The 22,958-nt window shown below is 57.5% G+C and overlaps 1 protein-coding gene across 1 annotated transcript; it reads left to right on the top strand.

Annotated features, from left to right (window-relative positions):
• Positions 1–1,986: 1,986 nt before the first annotated feature.
• LOC148219309 (Fc receptor-like protein 4) lies at positions 1,987–8,451 on the top strand. The gene is made up of 8 exons (XM_088157719.1): positions 1,987–2,042; positions 2,644–2,665; positions 3,043–3,085; positions 6,284–6,514; positions 6,837–7,091; positions 7,191–7,469; positions 7,912–8,181; positions 8,444–8,451. Exons 1-8 carry the CDS (start codon positions 1,987–1,989, stop codon positions 8,449–8,451), a joined length of 1,164 nt encoding a protein of 387 aa, XP_088013845.1.
• The last annotated feature ends 14,507 nt before the right edge of the window (positions 8,452–22,958 follow it).

Below are 22,958 nucleotides of genomic sequence, written 5' to 3'. Positions count from 1 at the left end.
TTATTTCACGTTTTGCTGCATCTTTTGCCTCTTTGTTTGCTAGCTCGTTTCTTTTTTCCAATTTTGAGCTCATTTTTTGGTGTGCTTTAATGTACATAATTGCTATTTGCTCAGGGAGCTGAACTGCTTTTAGTAGCCACAATATTTCTTGCACTTGTTTGATACTTTTCTTCTGTGAATTTAACAGTCTTTTCTTTTTCCAGATGGCTCCATGTGCATGTATAACTCTAAATGTGTATCTTGAGTCTGTATAAATATATATGTATTTCTTGTGATCTTTAGGGCGCGAGTTAAAGCAATTATTTCAGCTTTTTGTGCAGAGGTATTTATTGATGTCTCGGTTTGAAAGAAAGGTATTTGCTAAGCAAAGGCGAGAACCCCTTTCCTGAGATGCAGAATGCAACCCCCTCCCTTTTAATTATTTCAGTTTTAAATCAGAGGCCTTCAGGCAGGAGATGTGGGGATAGGAATAACAGTTCTTTACTGGTATCTAACAAGGCAGAAAACAACAACAGCTATAAAATTGACAACAGAACAGAACAGTCTAGCTCAGCTCCAGTCCCTTTTGGCCACAGGCCGTCTCCCTGCGCTCAGTTCCCGGTGCTGGGGGCAGGGCAGGTCCCGCGCAGTTGAAGAGGGCTGGGTGATGGCGGGGGCCCAGGGGTGAGAGGGATGGGGAGGCGACTCCCCCTCACGGTGTCGGTCGTGGTGCTCGGCAGAGGGTCCGGAGGTAGGAGGATGAGGTGGGAGAGGAGCAGAGCGGTGTTTGATAGCAGGGAGCGTGGATCTCAGTGCTGGGATGGCAGGGGAGATGCCAGATCAGAGCCCGGGCCGTCCTCCCACTCCACGAGCCAAGCGAGAGAGCGAGAGCCCCCCCAGACCCCTGTCCCACCTTTCCTTTTCCGGTGTCCCCCTATCCCCCACCCCCTGCGAGAGAAAACTATTGCTACTAAGGTGTAGCCACAAATACTTAGCATAACAATGGGAAAAATTCCACAGAAAGAAAAGGGAACAATTCAACCACAAACACCCCCAGACATCTTTCTTGAGTTCCCCAGCCTCTGGCCTGTGTCTCCTCATCGCTCTCTGTAGACTCTCCATGAGGTCACCCCATCCACGACATTTCCCCATCAAACCCATACCTCCCGTCCCCCCGTTCCCCCACGCCAGGTGCCAGCCCTGTCTGTGTCCCCGCAGTGCCCGTGGCCAATGCCACCATCACCCCTGGTCCCCTGGCACTCCAGGTGCATGCAGGTGACCCCGTCACCCTGGGCTGCTCAGTGCAGGTGGGCTCAGCCCCTGTCACCTTCACCTGGCTGCACGATGGGCAGGACGTGGCCCGGGGTCCCCTCCTGGATCTTGGGGCCGTCGATGTGGGACATTCAGGCACCTACCAGTGCGTGGCCACCAACCAGCTGGGACAGGACGGGCACGGCGTGTTCCGGGCACTCAGCCCAGAGCTGGCCCTGGAGGTGACACCCTGGGGACATGGAGGCACAGGTGGGGTCACTCGGGGTTCCTATGTGGGTCTCCAATCCCTTGATCATAGATGACCCAGGTTCACCCCCTGCTGTGTCCTTGGCAGTGACACAAATGGAACAGGAAACAGGAGGGGAGCTCATGAGGTCACTGGGATTGCAGAACCTCTGGGGTGACCCCGGGGACCCCAGTGTGTCCCTCTCTATTTCCTGCAGAGGCTGCATGGGTGGTTGGGTCCCTCTTGTTCCTGGTGCTGCTCATGGGTATCATTGTGGCCTTTCACTGGTGGATCCACATGGGTGGAATGGAGGGAATTGAGGGTCTGGTGGAGGTTCAGGATTCCCGGAGGTGGATGGGGAATCAAAGTCACCCCTCCATTTTTCCTTTGCAGATGCCAGGAAACACCAGGAAAGGTGACTGCAGGCTTTGACCATGATTTGTGTTTTCCCCAAATCTCCAGGACCTCCCATCCTCTTCCACACATCCCCTTATTCCCACGGAGCCCCCATGGTGGAGGATCCTCAGGTGACCAACGTGGAGCTGCTTGGGCCACATGGGCAACCGTGGGAACTCAGTGATATCTGTGACATTCTACAACAAAAGTTGTGACCCTCGGGGAAGTGGGAGGCACTGGAGTGATGGGAAGGCCCCATAGTGGGGGCAGAGATTGGGCAGCACCCAGGGCCCCTGGGCTGGGGGAAACTGAGCCCGCAGTGACCTCGGCTGGGGGTACTGAGAGCTGTGGGGAGAATTTGGAGGGTCTTGGTTGGGCTCCAGGGGGATCACTGGGTGGGTTTTCAGGAATATTGATGTGGCACTGGGAGATCCTGGAGGGTTCAGGGAACTCTTGGAGGGTCATGCAGGGATGTTGGGGGATCTTTCTGGGGTCCTGGGGGAGTTTGAGGGGTGCCCCTACCTGCCAGGCTTCGAGTTTTGTTGCTCAGAGGGTCGGGGGCACAGGGGGCAATGGGGGCACTGTGGTGGTGCAGAAGTTCTGGGGGATTCAGGGGTGATTGGAGTGTCCAGGGGCAATCAGGGGTGCAGTGGGAATCGGGGGTGCAGTGGGAATTTTTGTATCCCATGGGTTGTTGGAGCTGCCAAGGTCCCAGGAAGGGTCAGGGGTCCCGGGGACCCCATGTTCACACCCTCCCATTTTCCTTGCAGCTGCCAGGAAGCCCCAGGACAGGTGAGTGGGAGGGTCTGGCCAGAACTCCCCTTTTCCCCCCTGCCCCAGACTCCACCCAGAGCCCCAGTTATCCCCATAGGACCCCCTGGAGGAGGGGGCAGTGATGGACCCCCATGCTGTGGGCACTGAGTGGGTAGGGGGTGAGTATGGGGGGGACACGTCACCCACGGGTGTCACCCCCACCCAGGTCTCCAACCCTGGAGTCTCTCTCAGGTCCCCGCCCAGCACATCCCCCAGGTGACCCACACAGAGCTGCTGGGACCCCAAGGACGACAGCAGGACCCCGGTGACATCTACGAGAACGTGCTGTGACACTGGGGGCACTGGGGGCACTGGGGGTTCCTTTCCTAGGGCACCCCCCCTTTGGCACCCCCCAGGCTCCTATGGGTGCCCACCCTAACCAGGAGGTGGCCACGAGTGGTGGGTCCCATCTGGGGCTGCACAGAGCTCCACGTTCCAGTGCTCCCAGTGCTCCCAGTATCCCCAGGGGCTCCCCATTCCCTCCCCCAGTGCCATGGGGCACAGGATCATTGTCCCTCTCATTGGACACAAAATGCAGCTTTGGGATTAAACTGGGAGAAATGGTTTTGGTTTGTTCAGCTCTGCCTGCTCAGCTCGGACCGAGGAGGGTCCCGGTCAGGTTGAGCAGATCCTTGTGGGATTTGCAGCAGTTTTGGGGCTCTCTCAGTGCCTTGTGCACAGGGACCAAATGATCAATTGCTGCATTTCCGGACTGGTTCCCTCGCAGCTGCCCCCGCAGGGGGGGTTTCCAGCCAGCCCTGCTCTGAAAACCATCAAAGGCCCTGGCAGAGCCACTGCTGGGGCTCACACCGGGTTTTGTGCTTCTTGCAGGGCTGAGCAAACCACAGCCACGCCTTTTTCCCCCACAGAATTCTCACCTTTGCAGCAGCTCGAGAGCTGCGAGAATCAAAGCCAAGGGGGCAGGGGGAGCCTCAGGTCCTGGCTGCCACCTGGGGCTGGCCAGAGCAGGGCTGGCCAATGCCCATCCCTGTGCCCTGGGCTGGGCCATGGCTGGGCCCCACACTTGGATGGCCACTGGCTTCAAGGAGGAGCAGTTTGGGAGCTCCTTCCTGCCTGGGGCTCCATTCCCAAGCTGCTCTTGCTGGCTCAGATCCTGCGGGGGTCGAGTGAAAATGGAGATGTCTGGAACAGAATTTCTCCCAAAACCCAATAAACCCAAAGCTCCTAAGCCCTCAGGACAGAAATGTCATGCAGGGGATTTTGGGGAGCAGGAGAGGGAGGGGGAAGCCCCCCAAGAGCATCACAAGTGTTCCATGTGCAGGGTCTCATCCATCTCCTGGTTGCCAGCACTGAGACCCTGCAGGGGTTTTGGGTATGAGGGTGGGCTTTGGGTGTTTTGGGGTGTCTGTGCCCTTCCTGACTGGCACCAGGCCATGTCCTTCCCTCCCACTCATCCCTGCTGGGGTTTTTCCTCCACAGAATGATCTTGGTGGGCTGTGGGATGGGGCCGAGGTGCTGCACCTGTGAGGGTTCCCAAATGGGGATTGAGGGCTCCCAGATGGGTGGGGGCAGCCAATGAGGGGGTGTAGAGTGGCCGGGTCACACCCCAAATTGGGGCACCCCAGAGGTCACAGAGGTCACAGTGCCCCACTGAGGACAGAGGGGGCTGACAGGGCCCCCTGTGCCCTACCCTGGACAGGGACTTCCTCAGGGAATGTGTCCAGGAACCCTGCCCAGAACCACCATCCCCCAGGACAGGATCTCCCCTGCTGGGATGTGTCACCACTGGAACAAAATCTGCCCAGAACGTGTCACCCCCAGAACAGGATCCCCTCAGGACAGGAACCCCTGGATGTGCCCCCCCAGGACAGAACTCCCCCCTGTGTGACTCTCAGCACAAACAGCCTCTTCCTTCTGCTGCAGGAGAGAGAAAGTGAAAGTGTTGGGGGGCACAGCTGGACACCCCCATCCCCCACAGCCTCCCCACCCCTCCCTGGAGACCCCTCACCCCCTTTTCTCCCTGCCTGGATTCCCCCCCAACCCATTCTCTGCCCAGCTGCTCCCCAGGATTTCTGAGCCAAGAACTGGGAGTGGTGGGGAATGGCACAAAAGTGAAGAAAATAAGGAAACCAGAGAAATAAAGAGAGGAAAAAGTCAAGCATGGGGAGGGCACAGAAGCAGAGCTGCTCAGGACCCCCATGTGATGCCTGCCCAGGAAACACTCCAGGGGGGCAACGTTGGGCCCTGGGTCACCCCAAAATCTGAGGCACCCAGGGTAGGAGTGGTGACCCATGGGGCCTACCCAGGCACTGCCCACCCCTGGCACCCCCATTCCCCTGGGAACCCAACCATGGGACAACCATTCCTTCTGTCCCCTCTTCCCTGGGACCCCCATGCCATGACCTCCACTCCCCAGGATCTCCATTCCCAAGGACCCTCATCCTGGTAGTTCCAGCCCCTGGGACCCCCCCCCTTCCGTTGGGGACCAAGATTCCCCCAGGACTCCCATTCCCCTGACACCCCAATCCCTGGGGTCCATCCCATGATCACAAATCCCTGAAGGCCACGTTGTTCTGGGATTCTCATCCCTGAGTTTGAATCCACCCAACCCTTGGGACCCCATTCCCATCCCTGGAACTCCAGTCCCCTGGACACCCATCCTTGGCTCCCTGCACCTCCTCAGCCTCCAAATTCCGGCAACATCCTGTCCCACCATGTCCCACCATCACCCCCATGTCCTACAAGGTCCCTACCCTGCCCCCATCCTGTCCCACCCTGCCCCCACCGAGGGCCACCTACACATGGGGACGAGAGCTGACCTCGCTTCCTGTCCCTTCATCCGAAGAGCCGCCAGCCAGGGGACAGGGGACAGCCACAGCAGTGAGTGACAGCCAGTGCCCATGGCTGGGGACACCGGGATGGCCGGGAAGGTGGCTCTGCTCCTGTGGGGTGAGTGCCCCGGGCACGGGCCTGATGACCCTGGGGACGGGCCCTGGTGAGGCAGAGAGGGGTGGGGAGGGGGCACAGGGGGGCTGCGGGGTCCCCTGAGGTCCCCAAGGCCAGCACAGCCAGTGGGGGACAGAGCCAGTGGCTCCTCAGTGTGACCGGGGTTTTGGGGCGGCCCTGGGAACAGGAAAAGGGGAACTGGGATGTGGGAGAGGGATGTGGAGACAGGGATGGGGGACAGAGTTTCAGGGGACAGGGATGTCAGGTTTGGCTCCACGGGGCTGGGGCAGCTGTGGGGACAGGGACAAGGGGAGAAGCACCACGGGGATGTGGCCGTGGGGCTGGCGGGGGTGAGCTGTGCCAGCACGGGCTGGCCGTGGTGTCCCTGTCCCCGAGGCGTCCGTGCCACCCGGACGTGTGACACAGAGCTGTCCCCTGGGAGCCTCTCCAGACCTGTTGGGGACCGTGCCCGGGCATTTTCCCACAAGAAGCCGTGTCCCCACGGGGACAGCTCGGGGACAGCCTCACACCCTGTCCCCACGGAGCCAATTCCACCTTGCCCTGTCCCTTCTCCCTTCCAGCCCAGACCCTCAGCCTCGCTGGTGAGTCCTCGGGGGATGCCATGCCCCCACCCCGCTGTCCCCAGCCCCTTGGTGGCCCTGGCAGGCTGGTGTCCCCTGTCCCCCGCAGGTGCCCAGACCCCCCAGCTCCTGGTGGAGCCCCCCTGGATGCCGGCGGTGCTGAGGGACCGGGTGACACTGACCTGCCAGGCCTCGGGGACCGCCCGTGCCACCACCTGGTACAAGGACGGGCGGCGCTGGGGGCAGGAGGGACGTGACCGCTTCCCTGTCACCGAGAGTGGCACCTACCAGTGTCAGAGACCCGGCAGTGGGCTCAGCCCCCCCGTCATGGTGTCAAATGGTGAGGGGGGATCTGAAATGCTCAGGGTGGCTCCCTGATAACTCTGGGTGGGCTCCACTCCGTGGGTGGCCTCACAACCCTCGTGTGACAGGCGAGAGCCTGTCCCCTGCACACAGGGACATCCCAGTGCATCCCAGTGCATCCCAGTGCACCCCAGTGTGGTGGGACTCCCGTGGTGACAGCTGTGCCACGGGGCTGCTCCTGGTGTCCCTGGGACCCTCCTGCGCAGTGGACACTCCAGCCAGATGTCCCCGGTGCCGTGGGCACCCACTTTGGACCTGTCTCGGGCTCCTCAGTGACACGGGACCCTCCTGTCCCACAGACCCGCTGGTGCTGCAGGTGCCAGCACGGGCGCTGCTGGAGGGGGACACGGTGACACTGCGCTGCCGGGGCTGGCAGGACAACCGTGTCACCAGGGTGCGATTTTACAAGGACGGGAAGGATCTAGGGGTGTCCCTCAGGGGCGCCAAGCTGTCCCTGTCCCCCCTGAAGCTGCACAACAGCGGCCGCTACGGCTGCGGGGGCTTGGGGGCCTCAGGAATGACACTGTCAGCACCGGTGACAGTGACAGTGCACGGTGAGCACTCCCACGGCTGGAACTCCAATATCCTGACACCCCCAAAGCCACTTCTCAGTGCAATCAGAGTCACAGTCGCCACCCCCATCTCCTTCCCAGAGCTCTTCCCGGTGCCGGTGCTGAAGGGTCCCCCCGAGCTCCCCGAGGGGTCCCCCCTCAATCTCAGCTGCCTCAGCACCCCCAGCCCCCTGCGGCCCCGAGCCCCCCTCCTGTACAGCTTTTACCGGGACGGGCAGATGCTGCAGGGCCCGCAGGGCTCCCCGCAGCTCCTGGTGCCCGCCGTGGGGATCTCCCACTCGGGGAATTACAGGTGCGAGGTGCTCTCCGAGGGGGGGGCCGTGCGGAAGAGCAGCGCCCGGCTCGGCGTCACGGTGCGCAGTGAGTGCGGGGATGGGCATGGGGAGCCCCCACCGCCCTCCCAGATCTCCCATCCCTGCTCAATCCTCTGCGAGCCCCCCCTCCTTCCCAGCTCTCTCCCTGGGTCCCCCCCTTGCCCATTGCATCCCTCCCAGATCCCCTTACCCATCCCTGGGTTCCTCTCTCCCTCTCTGAGGCCCTTCAATTGTCCACAGGTCCCTCCATCCCTGTCTGGGTCCCTAAACCGTTCCCTGTGGTTCCCTTCAACCCTCTCCATGTGTCCCCTCGCTGAATCTCCCATCCTTCCACCCCTTTCCAAGCCTCACTCCGTCTCTGTGCCCCCTTCTTCCTCACTGGGATCCCCCCAGCCCTCTCTGATCCTCCCTCTCCATGAGTCCCTCACTGCTCCCTGCTGTCCCCCACTCGTCCCATGTCCCCAGTCCCTCCTGTGTCCTCCCCACAGGGGTCCCGCTCTCTGGTGTGTCCCTGTCGGTGCAGCCCCCCGGGGGACAGGTGGCACTGGGGGACCACCTGGTGCTGAGCTGCGCAGTGGCCATGGGGACAGGTCCCCTGTCCTTCTCCTGGTTCCGGGAGGGTTCGCAGACACCACTGGGCACCGGTCCCCGCCTGGAGCTGGGGCACGTTGGGGACAATGACAGCGGCCACTACAAGTGCCGGGCCAGCAACAGGGACAGCGTGGCTGAGAGCCCCACTCTGAACGTCACTGTCGTGGGTGAGTGGAACCCTTGGGCTGGGGGTGACCCCACCCACAGCATCCCCAATTCCACACATCCCAAATTCCACCTCATCCCCCCCACACCAGCCCCAGCCCAGCTCACAGTGCCAGCCCTGGGTGTCACAGACCAGCGAACAGGGACCCTCTGGCTCCAGGGATCCCCACCCAGGACATCCAAGCCCTGCATCCCTAAGCCCAGCTGTCACATTCCCCACTGCACATCATGTCACATTCACCCTACTGAGCGTGACCCTCCCAGAGCACTGAGACCCTTGGCATTGGGGTGATGCCCCCGTTGATGTTCCTCATGGCACCCATCACATCCCACCCACGCCATTCTGTGCCCCCCACCAGGTGACAGCCATCCCCACCCTTGGACACGGCATCCCTCATCCTACCTTCCCCTCACCCTCATCTCATCTTCATCCCCCACTCCTCATCCATCACATGCTCTCCTCCCACACCTCATGATGACCCCCAGCACCATGGGGTCACTGTCCTGGGTGAAGGAGACCCTCTGTATCCAGGAGTCACCATGCAGACTCCCTCATCCCCCTCACCAGGTGCCAGAACCTGTCCCCGGCCTCAGCCCTGTCTGTGTCCCCACAGTGCCCGTGGCCAATGCCACCATCGCCCCTGGTCCCCCGGCACTCCAGGTGCATGCAGGTGACTCTGTGACCCTGAACTGCTCGGTGCAGGTGGGCTCAGGCCCTGTCACCTTCACCTGGCTGCACGATGGGCAGGAAGTGGGCCGGGGTCCCCTCCTGGATCTTGGGGCCGTCGATGTGGGACATTCAGGCACCTACCAGTGCGTGGCCACCAACCAGCTGGGACAGGACGGGCACCGCGTGTTCCGGGCACTCAGCCCAGAGCTGGCCCTGGAGGTGACCCTTCGCTCACCCTGGCTCACAGGTGGGGTCACACGGGGTCACCGGGGTGTTCAGGACCCCCAGGGTTCAGGGTGACCTCGGTATGTCCCCCTCTGTCCCCGGCAGTGGCTGTGAATGTCGGCAGGACCCTCCTGTTCCTGCTCCTGCTCCTGGCTGTCATCGGGGGCTGTCACTGGTGGCACCGCCGGGGTGGGTAATAATGGGGGGACATGGGGGTCCCAGGGATTGGGATGAAGCCCCCCAGAGTGGGGGCATGATAGACTGGCACCAACAGCTTTTCATTTGCATGAAGCTGAGCCCCCATAGACATCAACTGGGGGTCCTGGGAGATTTGGGGAGGCCCTGGAGGGTCGTGCAGGGATGTTGGGGGTTCTGTCAGGGGTTTCTGGGGAGTTTGGGGGCTCCGGGGGCAGTCAGGGTTCCCAGGGATGTTCAAGGGCCCTGAGGCCCCCACAGCCACCCCTCTCCCCTTTCCTTTCCAGCCCTCAGGAAGCAGCAGGAAAGGTGAGTGAGGGGCTGCATGTTTGACCCCACATTTTACCCTCACTGCAAGAAACTCTGCAGCTCCACAGACCGCCCCCCCCCCCCCCCCCCTTATCCCTGCTGGCCTCCCCAGGAGCCCTTGCCCTCCCCGGAGGAGGGGGTGGTGATGGACCCCCAAGTCGTGGGCACTGAGAGGGCAGGGGGTGAGTACAGGGGGGACAGGGACACGTCACCCACGGGTGTCACCCCCACCCAGGTCTCCAACCCTGGAGTCTCTCTCACGGTTTCCCCCACCATATCCCCCAGGTGGCCCACACAGAGCTGCCGGGACCCCAGAAACATCTATGAGAACGTGCTGTGACACTGGGGGCACTGGGGGCACTGGAGGTCCCTGCCTTAGGGCACCCACCCATTGCCCACCCCCAGGCTCCCATGGGTGTCCACCCTGACCAGGAGGTGGCCACGAGTGGTGGGTCCCATTTGGGGCTGCCAGAGCTCCACGTTCCAGTGCTCCCAGTGCTCCCAGTATCCCCAGGGGCTCCCCATTCCCTCCCCCAGTGCCAGGGGGCACAGGACCCTTGTCCCTCTCATTGGACAAAAAAAGCATCTTTAGGATTAAACTGGGAGAAATGGTTTTGGTTTGTTCAGCTCTGCCTGCTCAGCTCGGACCGAGGAGGGTCCCGGTCAGGCTGAGCAGATCCTTGTGGGATTTGCAGCAGTTTTGGGGCTCTCTCAGTCCCTTGTGCACAGGGACCAAATGATCAATTGCTGCATTTCCGGACTGGTTCCCTCGCAGCTGCCCCCGCAGCGGGGGTTTCCAGCCAGCCCTGCTCTGAAAACCATCAAAGGCCCTGGCAGAGCCACTGCTGGGGCTCACACCGGGTTTTGTGCTTCTTGCAGGGCTGAGCAAACCACGGCCACGCCTTTTTCCCCCACAGAATTCTCACCTTTGCAGCAGCTCGAGAGCTGCGAGAATCAAAGCCAAGGGGGCAGGGGGAGCCTCAGGTCCTGGCTGCCACCTGGGGCTGGCCAGAGCAGGGCTGGCCAATGGCCATCCCTGTGCCCTGGGCTGGGCCATGGCTGGGCCCCACACTTGGATGGCCACTGGCTTCAAGGAGGAGCAGTTTGGGAGCTCCTTCCTGCCTGGGGCTCCATTCCCAAGCTGCTCTTGCCGGGTCAGATCCTGCAGGGGACGAGTGAGAATGGAGAAGTCTGGAACAGGATTTCTCCCAAAACCCAATAAACTCAAAGTGTCCCAATGCCTCAGGACAGAAAACCTGTGGGAGGAGTGGGGAGCAGGAGAGGGAGGGGACAAACCCCCACGAGCTTCATCCCACCCTGATTTGGTATTCTGGTCCCCCCAGCATCAATCTGGGGCCAAGTCAGGGATTTCCAGCGGGATAAAACTACATGTTTTCATCTCAGTGCTGGGGGCAAGGGGCAGGATGGTGCTTGGGTGTTCTGGACACAGAGGGGATGCTCAGGGACGTCACGAGTGTTTAATTTTGGGGGGTCTTGTCTGTCTCCTGGTTCCCAGCGCTGAGACTCTTTGAGGGGTGTGCAGGTTGTTAAGAGTCCATTCAGAGTTTCCCTCATTTTGCCTCACAACTGTCACAAGAAGACCCCGAGGACCCCCACCCAATTCTGGCCTGGCCGAGGTGGATGCTTGCCAAGGGACTGTGTGCAGGTGCTCGCTGTGCTCCATGGTACACTGCTCTGGAGCAGGCACTAGCTGGAGCAGCAGGTTCTGTACACCTGTTTATTGCAGCAACCCTCACAATGGTCCATAAATCTCCCTACTCCTTGGCCAGAGGCCACTTGCTTTGGAAAAGGACTATAAAAGTGACTCTCCGAAGAAGATTTTTTGAGACCCCCCCCCCCCCCACGGATGAAGACCCGTCTGTTGGCTGAGGACCATGAAAACATCTCTCTCTTCTGTTGGTAGCTATTCCCCCATCCCCTTCTTTCTCTCTCTATACTCTGTTTCCTATATCTCTCCCCTCTATCTCAACTGAGTTGTTGGCATTCAATAAAAATGCATTTCTGTGAGTAAACTGATTTGTCCCCTGCTGTGTCTTTTGCACCCCTGAGATCAAACAATCACGACCTCTGCCTGTGTTGGCAGATTGTGACAGGCCCTCATCCCCCATAGTGGCCCCACGGCCCCCAGATCCCATAGTGGCCCCATGGCCCCCAGATCCCATAGTGGCCCCATGGCCCTCATCCCCCATAGTGCCCCCATGGCCCTCATCCCCCATAGTGCCCCCATGGCCCCCATCCCCCATAGTGGCCCCATGGCCCCCAGATCCCATAGTGGCCCCATGGCCCCCATTCCCCCAGTGTTCCCTATATCCCCCATCCCCCATAGTGCCCCCATGGCCCCCATCCCCCATAGTGGCCCTATGGCCCCCAGATCCCATAGTGGCCCCATGGCCCCCATTCCCCCAGTGTTCCCTATATTCCCCCATCCCCCATAGTGCCCCCATGGCCCCCATCCCCCATAGTGCCCCCATGGCCCCCATCCCCCATGGTGCCCCCATGGCCCCCATCCTATAGTGTTCCCTATGGCCCCATACACCCTTAGTGCTGCTATATTCCCTGTACTTCCCCCATTTCCCTCTCCATAACACCTCCTAGAACTCCCATCCCCTGCATCCCCCCAGCCCTCCTGGATGGTGGATCGAGATGTTCTCCAGCTTCTCCATCACGTCCACCATGAAGTCCTGGATGGCCCCAGGCTGGGAGGGCTCATTCTGCTGGAGCAGTGGGACACCAGATCCACCAGGCCCTGCTGGCACCTTGGGGTTCATGAGGAATTACTGGGGGGTCACCATTGGGCTGAGAGGGGTGCATAGGCAATGGCTCAATGCCCTCGGGGCCATCCTGGCTCCATGATGGCCTCCATGGGTCAAGCATGGTTTCTTGGGTCAGCCAAAGCCACTCCTATGTGGGTCTGGGTGCTGTTCCCTGGGGACAGGTCTTAATCCTAATCCCACGCCAACCCTGCCTTGATCCTGCCCTAATCCCATCCCTCTCCATTTATAATCACATCCCATGCAATCCCAGCTCCATCACCCATTCTAATCCTGCCCTAATCTCACCCTAATCTTGCTCCCACTCTAGTCCTGCTCTCACTCTAATCCCACTCCTAAAATCACCCCAGCCACACCCACCCATACCACAATCTCACCCTAATCCTACCCCACTCTAATCCCATCCCCAAATCCCACCCCCAACCCTAATTCCACTCCAATCTCACCCTAATCCCAACCCACTTCACTTCTCCTCCACCCCAATCCCATCCCAATCCTGCTCTAAACCCATCCCTAAAGACACCTGAACCCCCACCCTAATCTCACCCAAATCTACCCTAATTCCACTTCAATCCTACCTCTAATCCTGCTGCATCCCCAGGACTAATTCCACTCCATGCCCACCCCCAATCCCTCCATTCTCACCTCCCAGCACTCTCCACTCTGTACCACACACTGGCACATCTGCCCCCATCTCCCACCTCTGACGGGGTCCCCACCAGCACCCTGGGGAGTCAGGGTTATTTTGGGACCCCCAGGCAGTTGGAATGTCCCAAGCCCTGGGGGCAGCCCCACAATTGGGGTGGCTCAGATGTCCAGACCCCACATCTTCTACCAGGCCCTGTCCAGCAGCAGCTCTTGGTGCCCAAAGCTCTGGCTCCCACCAGGGATCAGGACTTGTTACCTGGAACAGAGACTAGACAGAGCAAAAGGAATAAAATAGGTATTTTATTATTGCATTTATATTTCAATACATTTTCAATGTGAATTTTCAATTGAAATTTTAAATTGAAAATTTCAGGAGTATTGGGGGTTCCTGGGTGGATTTTGGGGTGAAATTTGGGAGATCCCAAGTGGGCTTTGGGGGTCCTGGATAGGTTTTGAGGGAGATTTGGGGGATTTTGGGGGGTCCCTAAGGTATTTTGTTGAGGATTTGAGGGATTTTGGGGGTTCTCAGATGGAGTTTGGGGGATCCCAGCTGGGATCTGGGAGGTCTGGGTGAATTTTGGGGTGAATTTGGGGGATTTGGCGGGGTCCCAGGTGAGGTTTGGCATAAATTCGTGGGTGACTAGGTGGAATTTTGGAGTGAATTTGATGAATTTTGGGGGTCCCAGGTGAATTTTGAGGTGAACTTGGTGAATTTTGGGTCTCCAAGGTGAATTTTGGGGTGAATTTGTGAGATTTTGGGGGTCCCAGGTGGGTTTTGAGGGAGATTTGAGGGATTTCCAATGTATTGAAAGGATGCACCTTGGGCAGTGCAAGAGCCTGGCTGAGGCTACATGCAAATCAAATCCAGGATGGACCCTGGTCATGAGTTTTTACACGTTTACAAGTTTTGGTTCATCTCCATATTGGGGTCAATTATTGTCCTGGTTTAGGGAAAATTTGGGAGGAAACCTCTGAATGGGTTCCCTCTAGGAAAAAAGATCCAAGCAGTCCCTCCTCCAGTCGGCTTAGGGAAAAAAAAATTCCTCTGAGAGAAGTGGAAAAAAGAAAAACTGTTTATTCAACAGGCAACACACCTCCCAGCACAACAATGAACAATATCAAACAGCAAAACCTCTCGCTGTTCCGAGGAGATGGCAGATTTAGAAGAGTTCTTTCTGTGGCTGCCTGGCTCACTCAGTCTGTTCTCAGTCCCTCCTGTGCTGGGGAATGCCCGGTGGGCCACAGGTGTGAGCTCCCAGTGCTCTTCTGGGTTTTCAGTCCAAAGCAGGTTCAAACAGTTCCAGGAAAACAGAAAAAGGGAAAAAACAACAATCCAGGGGGCTTCTCTGCCTCAGCTAGCCAAAAACTAACCAAGAGCAAAGGAGAGCTCTCTCTCCCTGTCCACCGCAGACAACACAGTCTGTGTGCAGGAATGCAGGGGAGCCAGTGCAGTCTCTGGTAACAAATCCTGCACTTCTTCTTCCCCCCCTTCACTCCTGGAACCAGTCTTAAAGTTGCAGAATTTAATATTCAACACCAACAGAACAGACGATTCGGGGATATAGGCATCACACAGTCACCCCAAGACACACCTATAAAATTCTGTATGTCCAAGGATAGGTACCAGAAAAAATCTGCCAGCACTGTCTAATCTGGGTGTCCTTGTCCTCCAGTGACTGCCTCTCATCTGCCCCTGCAACACTGGCACTTCCTTGTTTCCTTCCTATGGAGACCATGGTGACACTGCAGGGTACCATGGATCCAAGGGACCATTGTGACACTGTGCGGACTCTGTGGCACCAAGGACATCATTGTGGCCCTGCTGGGCTGCATGGTGCCAAGGGCCCAGTGTGAAGCAGCAGGGCTGTGTGGAACCAAGAGGCCATTGTTGCATTCCAGGGCCTGGTGCAGCCCAAGGGCCGTTGTGATCCTGCAGGGCACTGTGGATCCATGGAGACCATTGTGGCATTGCAAGGCCCCATGGAATCATGGAGACCATTGTGACACTGTGGGGAACCAAAGGGCCATTGTGACCCTGCAGGGCCTCATGGCAGCAAGGGGCCATTGTGACACTGCAGAAACAAGGAGAACATTGTGACATTGAGGGGCTCCATGGAATGCAGGGGACATGGAACAGATCTGGCTGGATTGGCCTCCCAGGGGCCACCTTACAGGTCCAGCTGACTTTGTCATGCCAAAAGCTGCCTCTCATATCCCCTTGGAGCACTGGGGCTCCGTGCTTTCCTTCCTATGGAAAAGAACCTTCCCTTTTTCCAGGAGCCCATGGCTAAAATTGGTACTGACCCTAAAAAATTCCCAGTATCCAGGGATTTCTCGCAGACAAAATCAGCCAGGACAGGCTCTGGTAATCACCTCTTATCTACCCCTGTAGCACTAAAAAAATCAGTATTTGGAACATTATTTTACAATGTTATTATATACATATAAATATATACATTAAAAAATAATTGTTTTTTACATATGCATATAATTATTTATTATATTATTATTATTTCTCTTGCACAAACAAATCCAAGCTCAAGATTAAGAACCTCTTCTGTTCCTCCATGTGATAGAGTTCCAACAACAATTGATCCTTCTGTTGGTGCTGTTTCTGGGATTCTGTTTACAAAATTCACCCTCATCTTCCTACACCCATAAGTTCTTTTCCTTGTTCCAAGTGCAATTTTTGGATGCATTTTAATACATCCTGTGCTTCAGCTTCTTTCAGCTGCCTTCCCCATTGCTCACACAGTGCTCCAACCTCAGCCCCCTTTAGAGCCAGCAAACTCTAGGGAAGGTTTTCCCTGTACCTGGGAATTTCAGACAAGACTGATTCCTTACATTTACATTTAAAAAGCAACATTTTGTGGTGATCTGGCCAGACTACACCAACTTTGTTTTACCAGTGGGCAGGGGCAGCAGCAGAGACACAGACACCAAGTTCAGCAATCAGTGTCATTTACTGTAGTTCAAAGCAGCAAAGCATCACAAAAGGAGAAGCTCAGCAATGCAGCCAACCATCAGCACCAAAGATTGCCTGCAGGGATTAAGAGACAGCACCAGTCACCCTCAGACTTTGCCATCAGCCAGGTGCACACATCAGCTGGGGAAGCTGTCACAGCCAAGGACTGCAGAGCCACTCCTGGACACTGGGAATTCCTGCAGGTGCCTCCAGCCACAGGGGAGGCTTCCAACCCCGCTGTGAGAGGGCCCAGCTCTGATAGTGCTGAATAAACAAACTGACAGCACTTCTAGTGCAGGAACAGCTGCTTTCATTCTCCTCCTGGGCTCCTCCCAAAGCCTGGCCAGGCCTCAAGGAGGAACCAAGGGAGGTGCCTTTGACCATACAGCCCCAAACAAGGACAGATGTCAGATTTCATGGCCTTGTCTGGTTTCTAAATACAGAAAGGTCAATACATGTTTCACTCATGAGTGGATCCATCTATCACAGCACTAATGACCATGTATATTTGCTAATACAAAGATAACCTTTGGTTGGAAGGTTCATCCAGAGGTCACCTTTGGCTCAGGGCCTGTTGTCCAAGCCTTGGCACTTCAGGGACTGGGTTTAGTGCTGGGCTTGACTGCTGGGAAGGATGGGAGACAAGCACACCAGATGATGATCAGCAAGTCTCAATTTATTGATCAGAAGGCTGCAGTTATATAGACACAATAATAAGGCTCATACACATTGCAAAAGCTAAGCTCATCATGGGTTCTGTGCTCTCACCTTGTTAAACGTCATCCCCGCACATATTGCTACATACTCCAGATGGCTGTGCTGGCTCCACCACAACAGCTAGTTCTTGTTTTGACAAAAGCTAATTCTTATTTTGACATCCTGTGATTTCCTTGTTCCTTGCTCAAAGGCACAATGTTCTTGCCCAAGGCCTTATTTCCTGACTAGTGGAATCTCATCATGTCCCTTCTCGCGTAGCCAGTCCTCCACAAAACTCTCCACACTTGACAGTGCTGGGTGAACAGCTGGACTCCATGTGCTCAGAGGTCTTTCCAAAGAGAAAGGATTCTATAATTCCAGGATTCCATCTGCTGCGTTCAGTTAGGCCCCTGTTGGCAGCATTACTTTGGTCAAAAGTCCCCTCTTGGTCAGCTCTTGTGGCCTAAGGCTTCAGCTCCTTTAGCTCCTGGTGCTGAGCTGCTCATGCTGAACGAGATGGCTCAGAGAGAAGAATACAGTTCATCCAATTCCTCCTGGGACACTGAGAGGGGAGGCTGTGGAAACAGGAGCATTGTTTGCTGTGCTCTCCTCCCTGCCCTTCACACCTTTCAGCACTTTGAAGCAGCCAAGAGCTTTCTCCAAGGGTGCAGTGAAGCAGCTGTTCCTGCTCCCAGCTCTGGCTCTTCCCAGTCTCTGACCTTGACTGGTTTTGTCCCTCTTGCTGTGCCCTCTGTTCCCCCTGTGCTCGGTGGCTGCTGCCCAGGACTGTGGGACTGGCACAGATCAGGGGCTCCAGTCCCTCCTTTCTGTGCCCTTGGAGCTGCCTGCTCGCAGCAGCCTTTTCCATCTGGAAGCTCCACATGGACAGGGAGTCCCCACCTCTGTTCCCTGCACAACCTCCAGGAGCCCAGGGCTGCCATCTCCAGTCCCTGCTGGCCCTGGGGGCTCCCAGGTGGCCCAGGCTGCTGTGACACCACTGCACTCGGGAGGGAAGAGTGGCAGGGGCTGTGCTGAAAGTCAGGTCCATGTGCTGCTGCTGCTGCTGCTGCTGCTGCTGCTGCTGCTGCTGCTGCTGCTGTGGGGGTCGTTTGTCCAGCCCTGCCCCAGAGTCAGGGATCAGATCCAGGCCCTGCTGCTGCTCCCTGGGGATCAGACACAATTTGGGGGTTGCTGTCAGTGCCAGCAGAGGCGGTGGCTGCAGCAGTGGGTGCTGACAGTGCCCCAAGCCCCGGGGCCAGAGGGGTCCCTGGGCTGGGGGCTGGGAGGGAGCTGCCCCTTGTTCTCCCTCTGCCCCACACAGAGCTGGGCTGGGCACAAGTGGGGCAGCACAGCAAACAGGAGCCTGTGAGTCTCTGCCAGCCCTGTCTGCTCAGAGTTTGGCCCTTGCAGCTCCAGGTGGACAAAGGCAGCTGCTCCTGGCCCCTCTGTGTGTCCCCGTGCTCTGCAGTGCTGCTCCACCAGTCTGTGCCCAGCAATGGGGAAAAGCCTCAGCCCTGCAGGGCCAGGAGCTGCCGGGCTCTGCCTGAGAAGCTCAGCCAGGAGGAAGGAGCTGCTCCACACGGGAACCAGCAGCAGAGGACACTCCTTTTTTATGGCATGTTTTCTGTTTTAAGGAAAAGAAAAAGGAAAAAGGAAAAAAAAGCCTCTATAAAATGTGGAAGATAAAAACACCCAAGTGTGCAGTGAAAAACCTTCTGTTTTAACTTTCAATTAAGAGGTAACTGATCTTTTGAAACAGAAAACTCAGTTATTTACTCTGTAAATGAGCTGATGGCATTGATGCATCTTACTGGCCTCAGTAACCTTTTTAAAAAAAAATTTTGGGGTTTGTTTCCAATATTATTTTAAATTGTGGTGAAACTGGTGGGAAGCAAGAAGAAATTCCTTTGTGCCCTGCCAACTCCAAGCAGGACTGGGAATCTAAATTCTGTCACAGTCCAAATCCTTTAGAAGATGCCCTTCCTTCTCACCCTGTGAATGAGCTGCACATTCCCTTTGAAATTATCAGGGGTTTCTTAAAGAGAGTCTCACTTATGGCTTTTTGCTTGGTTTGGAAGTGCAGAAGGACAATTCTACATTCTCAGCTCCAGCCTGCACTGCCTTAGGAGCATGGCCCACTCACCAGGTTTTGTCCACTCAGGGCACTTTTAGAGGAAGAAGAAAGTGCAATTGCACAGTTCCACACAAGAAGAAATGAAGAGTGGGACCAACAAAACATCCTGTGGAGATCCAGGTGTTCAGCTGGGACTGTGGAGAGTTTGGGCTCTTGCCAACTGGATGTGTGTCTCTAACTGCAGTGTCTTGGCCTGCAGGAGAGTCTCACTCACCTGCAGAAGCACAAAGCTCAGGTGCTGTGCTCGGAACGGGCTCATCTGATGCAAAGCTGTCAGAGCCATGTGAGGGCAGAGCGGGCCCAGCCGTGCCCAGGGCTGAGCCCAGCAGAGCCCTGGCAGAGCCCAGAGCAGCCTCAGCATCCACAGAGCCCGGCTGCAAGGAGAGAAACCAGAAACCGCCCGTCAGCTGAAGGCTCCTGTCCCCCTTGTCCCAGCTCCCACCGTGCCCAGGCCATGCTGGCCGTGCCCAGAGCGGTGCCCAAAGCTGCCCATCATTGCTGCCTTGGGCACAGAGCAGGAGGGCAGGACTGTGCCCAGCCTGCAGCCAGCCAGGGCACATCCAGCCCCTCAGAAACTGCCCAGAGCCAAAAAGCAGCTTGGCAGCCCCTGAAGAATTCATTGCATCTACCCCAGCAAAGGGGGGAACCTTTGGTGCCCGGCCAGGCCACGCTGTGCCCAGATCTGGGAGCATCCCCCTGGCTGTGGACTCACCCACAACTTGGGTGTGGATCTGTGCAGAAGGTGCCAGAATCCAAGTCCATCATCTTCAGCTGGCCAGATCGAGGAACAGATTGTCATCATTGAGGTTGTCCTTGGTGTCTCCAGCAGCAGCCCCACCTGGTACAGCTTCTCCAGGGGCTCCTTCTCCTTCCCTGGGGGCCAGACCAGGCTGTCAGTGTTCTGCCCAGGGCCCCAGCCATCAATGAACCAGACAAGGAAACCCAGGTTGGATGGTGGCCCCCAGTGCTTGCCACACCATATCTCCAGCTCAGCTCCAGCCCAAGAGCTGCGTGTTCCCTTCTGATGATCCTTGCTCAGAGCTACAGCAGGACAAAACCAGTCTGGTTTGCTTTGCCACTGATTGCCAAGAGATGTGTGCAGCTGTTGCCTGCCAGGCTCCTGGATCCAATTGTGCCCGTGGATCTCTCCCATCTTCTGGGGCAGATGAACACCCTGCAGCCAAGGATCACAGAAAAGGTCTTCTAAGGACAGCCTGTCCAAGGGTTGTATGGACAAACACCTCTTAATAACATCTTGGCACTCTGAAAAGAGAAACCAGAAATCACCAGTCAGCTGGAGACATTGTCTCCCCGTTCCTGTGCTCAGGCCATGCTGGGTGTGCCCACGGTTGTGCCTAAACTTCCCCATGGATTCTGTGTTTGGAGGAGAGCAGGAGAGCAGGACATGTGCCACCCCCTCAGCAGCTGCCAGAGCAGGATGCTCACGAGCCTGCTGCTGTCTCCCAGCACTGGTATTCCCCCCGTGCCCAGAGATGAGGATCCACCTTGAGAGAGCCCTCGTGGGAACAAGATCCATCCCCAGATGATCTCCTGGCCCCTCCTGAACGGCTGCTTCCCCATGACCAGGTGGTACAGCAGGAGGCCCAGGGACCAGATCGTTGCTGCCTCGCCATGGTAGCGTTGGTGGTGGATCCACTCTGGTGGGCTGCAGGACAGGGCTCCTATGGAATACAGATGAAAGTTGTTATAAATGAGAGACAAAAGTCTTGATATTCAGCAAAATTGAGATTGCTTTATTTGATATAGACAGAGCAAGAAGCACTCTGTGGAACATGAGGGGTCACCGCCCACTCTACACTCCAGTGAACCCCGGCCTGCAGCCTCTTCTTATACTATTGTTTCCCACTACAATCAATAATTTTTGTTTTTTTAGCTGTCACAATTTTGACAGGTAAGCAGTGGTGGTCGAATAAACATCCTTATCCCAATTCACAAAGTCTCTGGCCATAGCCATTTTCACAGATAACCGTCTGGTCTTTGTATATAACCACCAGTGAAATTCTGGAAGTTTGGTCCTTGAGATAGGCAGCATTGATCAGACAAAGGCAGGAAGGGCTATCGGGAAGTCTGATTTGGGGTATTTGGAAGTTTGATTTTGCAAGCTGGTAGTAGATGCAAATTATTTGGAAAACATAACCTAACCTAACCTAACCTAACATAACCTAACATAATATAACATAATATAACAATATAACAAGGTTATTTTAAACAGAATTATGTTATCATATAATTTCCTTTATCTAGTGTCCATGCTTCACTTCAGAGCTTAGTATTCTGGTTTATACAAACCCCAATGCTTTTGTGATTAGCATGAATCTTTTATCAATTATCACAAGTTCATCAGGGGGATGCTGCTGCTCCCAGAGCCTGGCCCCAGCATCCCTGGGCATGCAGGGGCTGCTCCAGTGGCACAGGGCGTGATCCGCTGTCCTCTCAGCAGCACCTGGGACTTGTGTACAAACTTGGGGTTGGAAAAGAATTCACTGGTGCTGGAAGAGTGCAGCAGAAGCCCCAGGGAGGCCCAACCATGACATGCAAAAGAAAACCCCACCCAGAGGTGGAGAAAACCCACTCTTCTCCCCACCTGCATGGCCCCCAAAAAATGTTAATAAGCCAAGGCAAACAAGGGGAGCAGAGCAGTTCAAGCCCTTCCTTGCCTGCACACCAAACTGAGCAGTGCACGGGTCTGACCCCCCTCTCTGCTATCCCCATGGGTTTTTATCAGCCTGGCTGCGCCAGCTCCAGCCCAGCCCAGGGCAGAGTGGGTGATGAAGGCTGTCAGCAGGGCTGGGAGCGGGCACCCCTCACACCCCCACCCAAATCAACTTGGCTCAAGCATTAATCCCATCCCGGCTGCAATAGGGGGAAGCCTCGGTGCTACAGCCAGGCTGGGCCATGAGATGCCCAGGAGCATCCTCTGGGAGGGCTCATCTGCAAACTGGGTGTAAGTTGTCCTGGAGGAAGGTGCCACAGCCAAACTCGATCAGTTTCAGCTGCCCAGTGGCCAGGTCGAGCAGGATGTTCTCTGCTTTCATGTCCCTGAGCAGGACCCCGCAGCGGGATGCTCTGCATCAGGGATGCAGCACTCACCCCACGCCCGCTCTCCCAGCAGCGAACCCAGCCGGTACCGCTGCTTCAGTCCCACCTGGGCCTTCCCTGCCGGCGAGACGCGGCTGTCAGCGCTCGGCCCGGGGCCAGGAACGGCCCCCGAGCGCCCCTCAGCCGCCCCGGGCCGGGCAGCCCCAGGCGTTCGCTCTTTGGAACGGGACAGCGGCGGCTCGGGGCCGGCGGCCGCGCTGCCGAGCGGCGGAGCTCGGGCCGGGGGAGCCGCAGCGCAGGCGGCGGGAGCGGCCGCGCCGCGTGTGTCCTCCACGGGCCCCGGGAGGAGCCGGGGCCGGGGCCGGGGCCGGGGCCGGGGCCGGGGCCGGGGCTGGATCCCACGTTGGGGCCGGGGCCGGGGCCGGGACAGGCGGAGCCAAAGGGAGGCGATGCTGCCCCAGCCCCAGGCACTGAGGCCCGCCCAGCAGCGGCACCGCCAGGGAGCCCAGAGCCAGGCGGAGGCGAGACCGCGGCGGGAAGGGCGGGGACATGGACGGGAACGGGGACGGAGACGGGGATGGGGGGCGGTGACGGGGACGGAGCAGTCCCGCCCGGAGTCCGGGGCATGGCCCGGCCCGGAGGAAGGAGAGGGACGCCGGGGAGGTGGCAGGTGGTAGGGGTAGAGCACCAAACAAAGAGCGCGAGAGGCTGTGGGACAGCTGGAGAGGGAGATGGGGAACAAGAGAAGGGACACAGCGGGTCGGTGAAATCGCTGCTTTTTTGCCACTGCCGAAGTGCCGGGAGCGTTTGTCCACGTGTCCGTGTGTCCGTTCCCCGTGTGTCCCTTCCCCGTGTGTCCATTCCCCGTGTATCCATTCTCCGTGTGTCCATTCCCCGTGTGTCCGTTCCCCGTGTGTCCATTCCCCGTGTGTCCATTCCCCGTGTGTCCGTTCCCCGTGTGTCCGTTCCCAGTTCCGCCCCTTGTGCCCCACAGCCAAGCCCCGCTCCCCTCGGGGCAGCACGGGCCGCTCCGCTCCGGGGCCGAAGCAGAGTCACGGAACATTTCTTCTTCCTCTCACACCCAC

This window comes from Sturnus vulgaris, unplaced genomic scaffold, assembly GCF_052056855.1.
Source record: "Sturnus vulgaris isolate bStuVul1 unplaced genomic scaffold, bStuVul1.hap1 Scaffold_155, whole genome shotgun sequence".
NCBI lineage: Eukaryota > Metazoa > Chordata > Aves > Passeriformes > Sturnidae > Sturnus > Sturnus vulgaris.
The sequence above is the reverse complement of the archived record's forward strand: the minus strand, read 5'-3'. Positions and strand labels throughout refer to the sequence as shown.

Bases quoted from the DNA above. Each gene is read 5' to 3' on its own strand.
- LOC148219309 (XM_088157719.1), top strand. From the start codon at position 1,987: ATGGTGGAGGATCCTCAGGTGACCAACGTGGAGCTGCTTGGGCCACAT. The intron at 3,086-6,283 runs GTGGGTCCCATC...TGTCCCCCGCAG, and splicing joins CCAGGAGGTGGCCACGAGTG to GTGCCCAGACCCCCCAGCTC. The intron at 6,515-6,836 runs GTGAGGGGGGAT...CCTGTCCCACAG, and splicing joins CCCCGTCATGGTGTCAAATG to ACCCGCTGGTGCTGCAGGTG.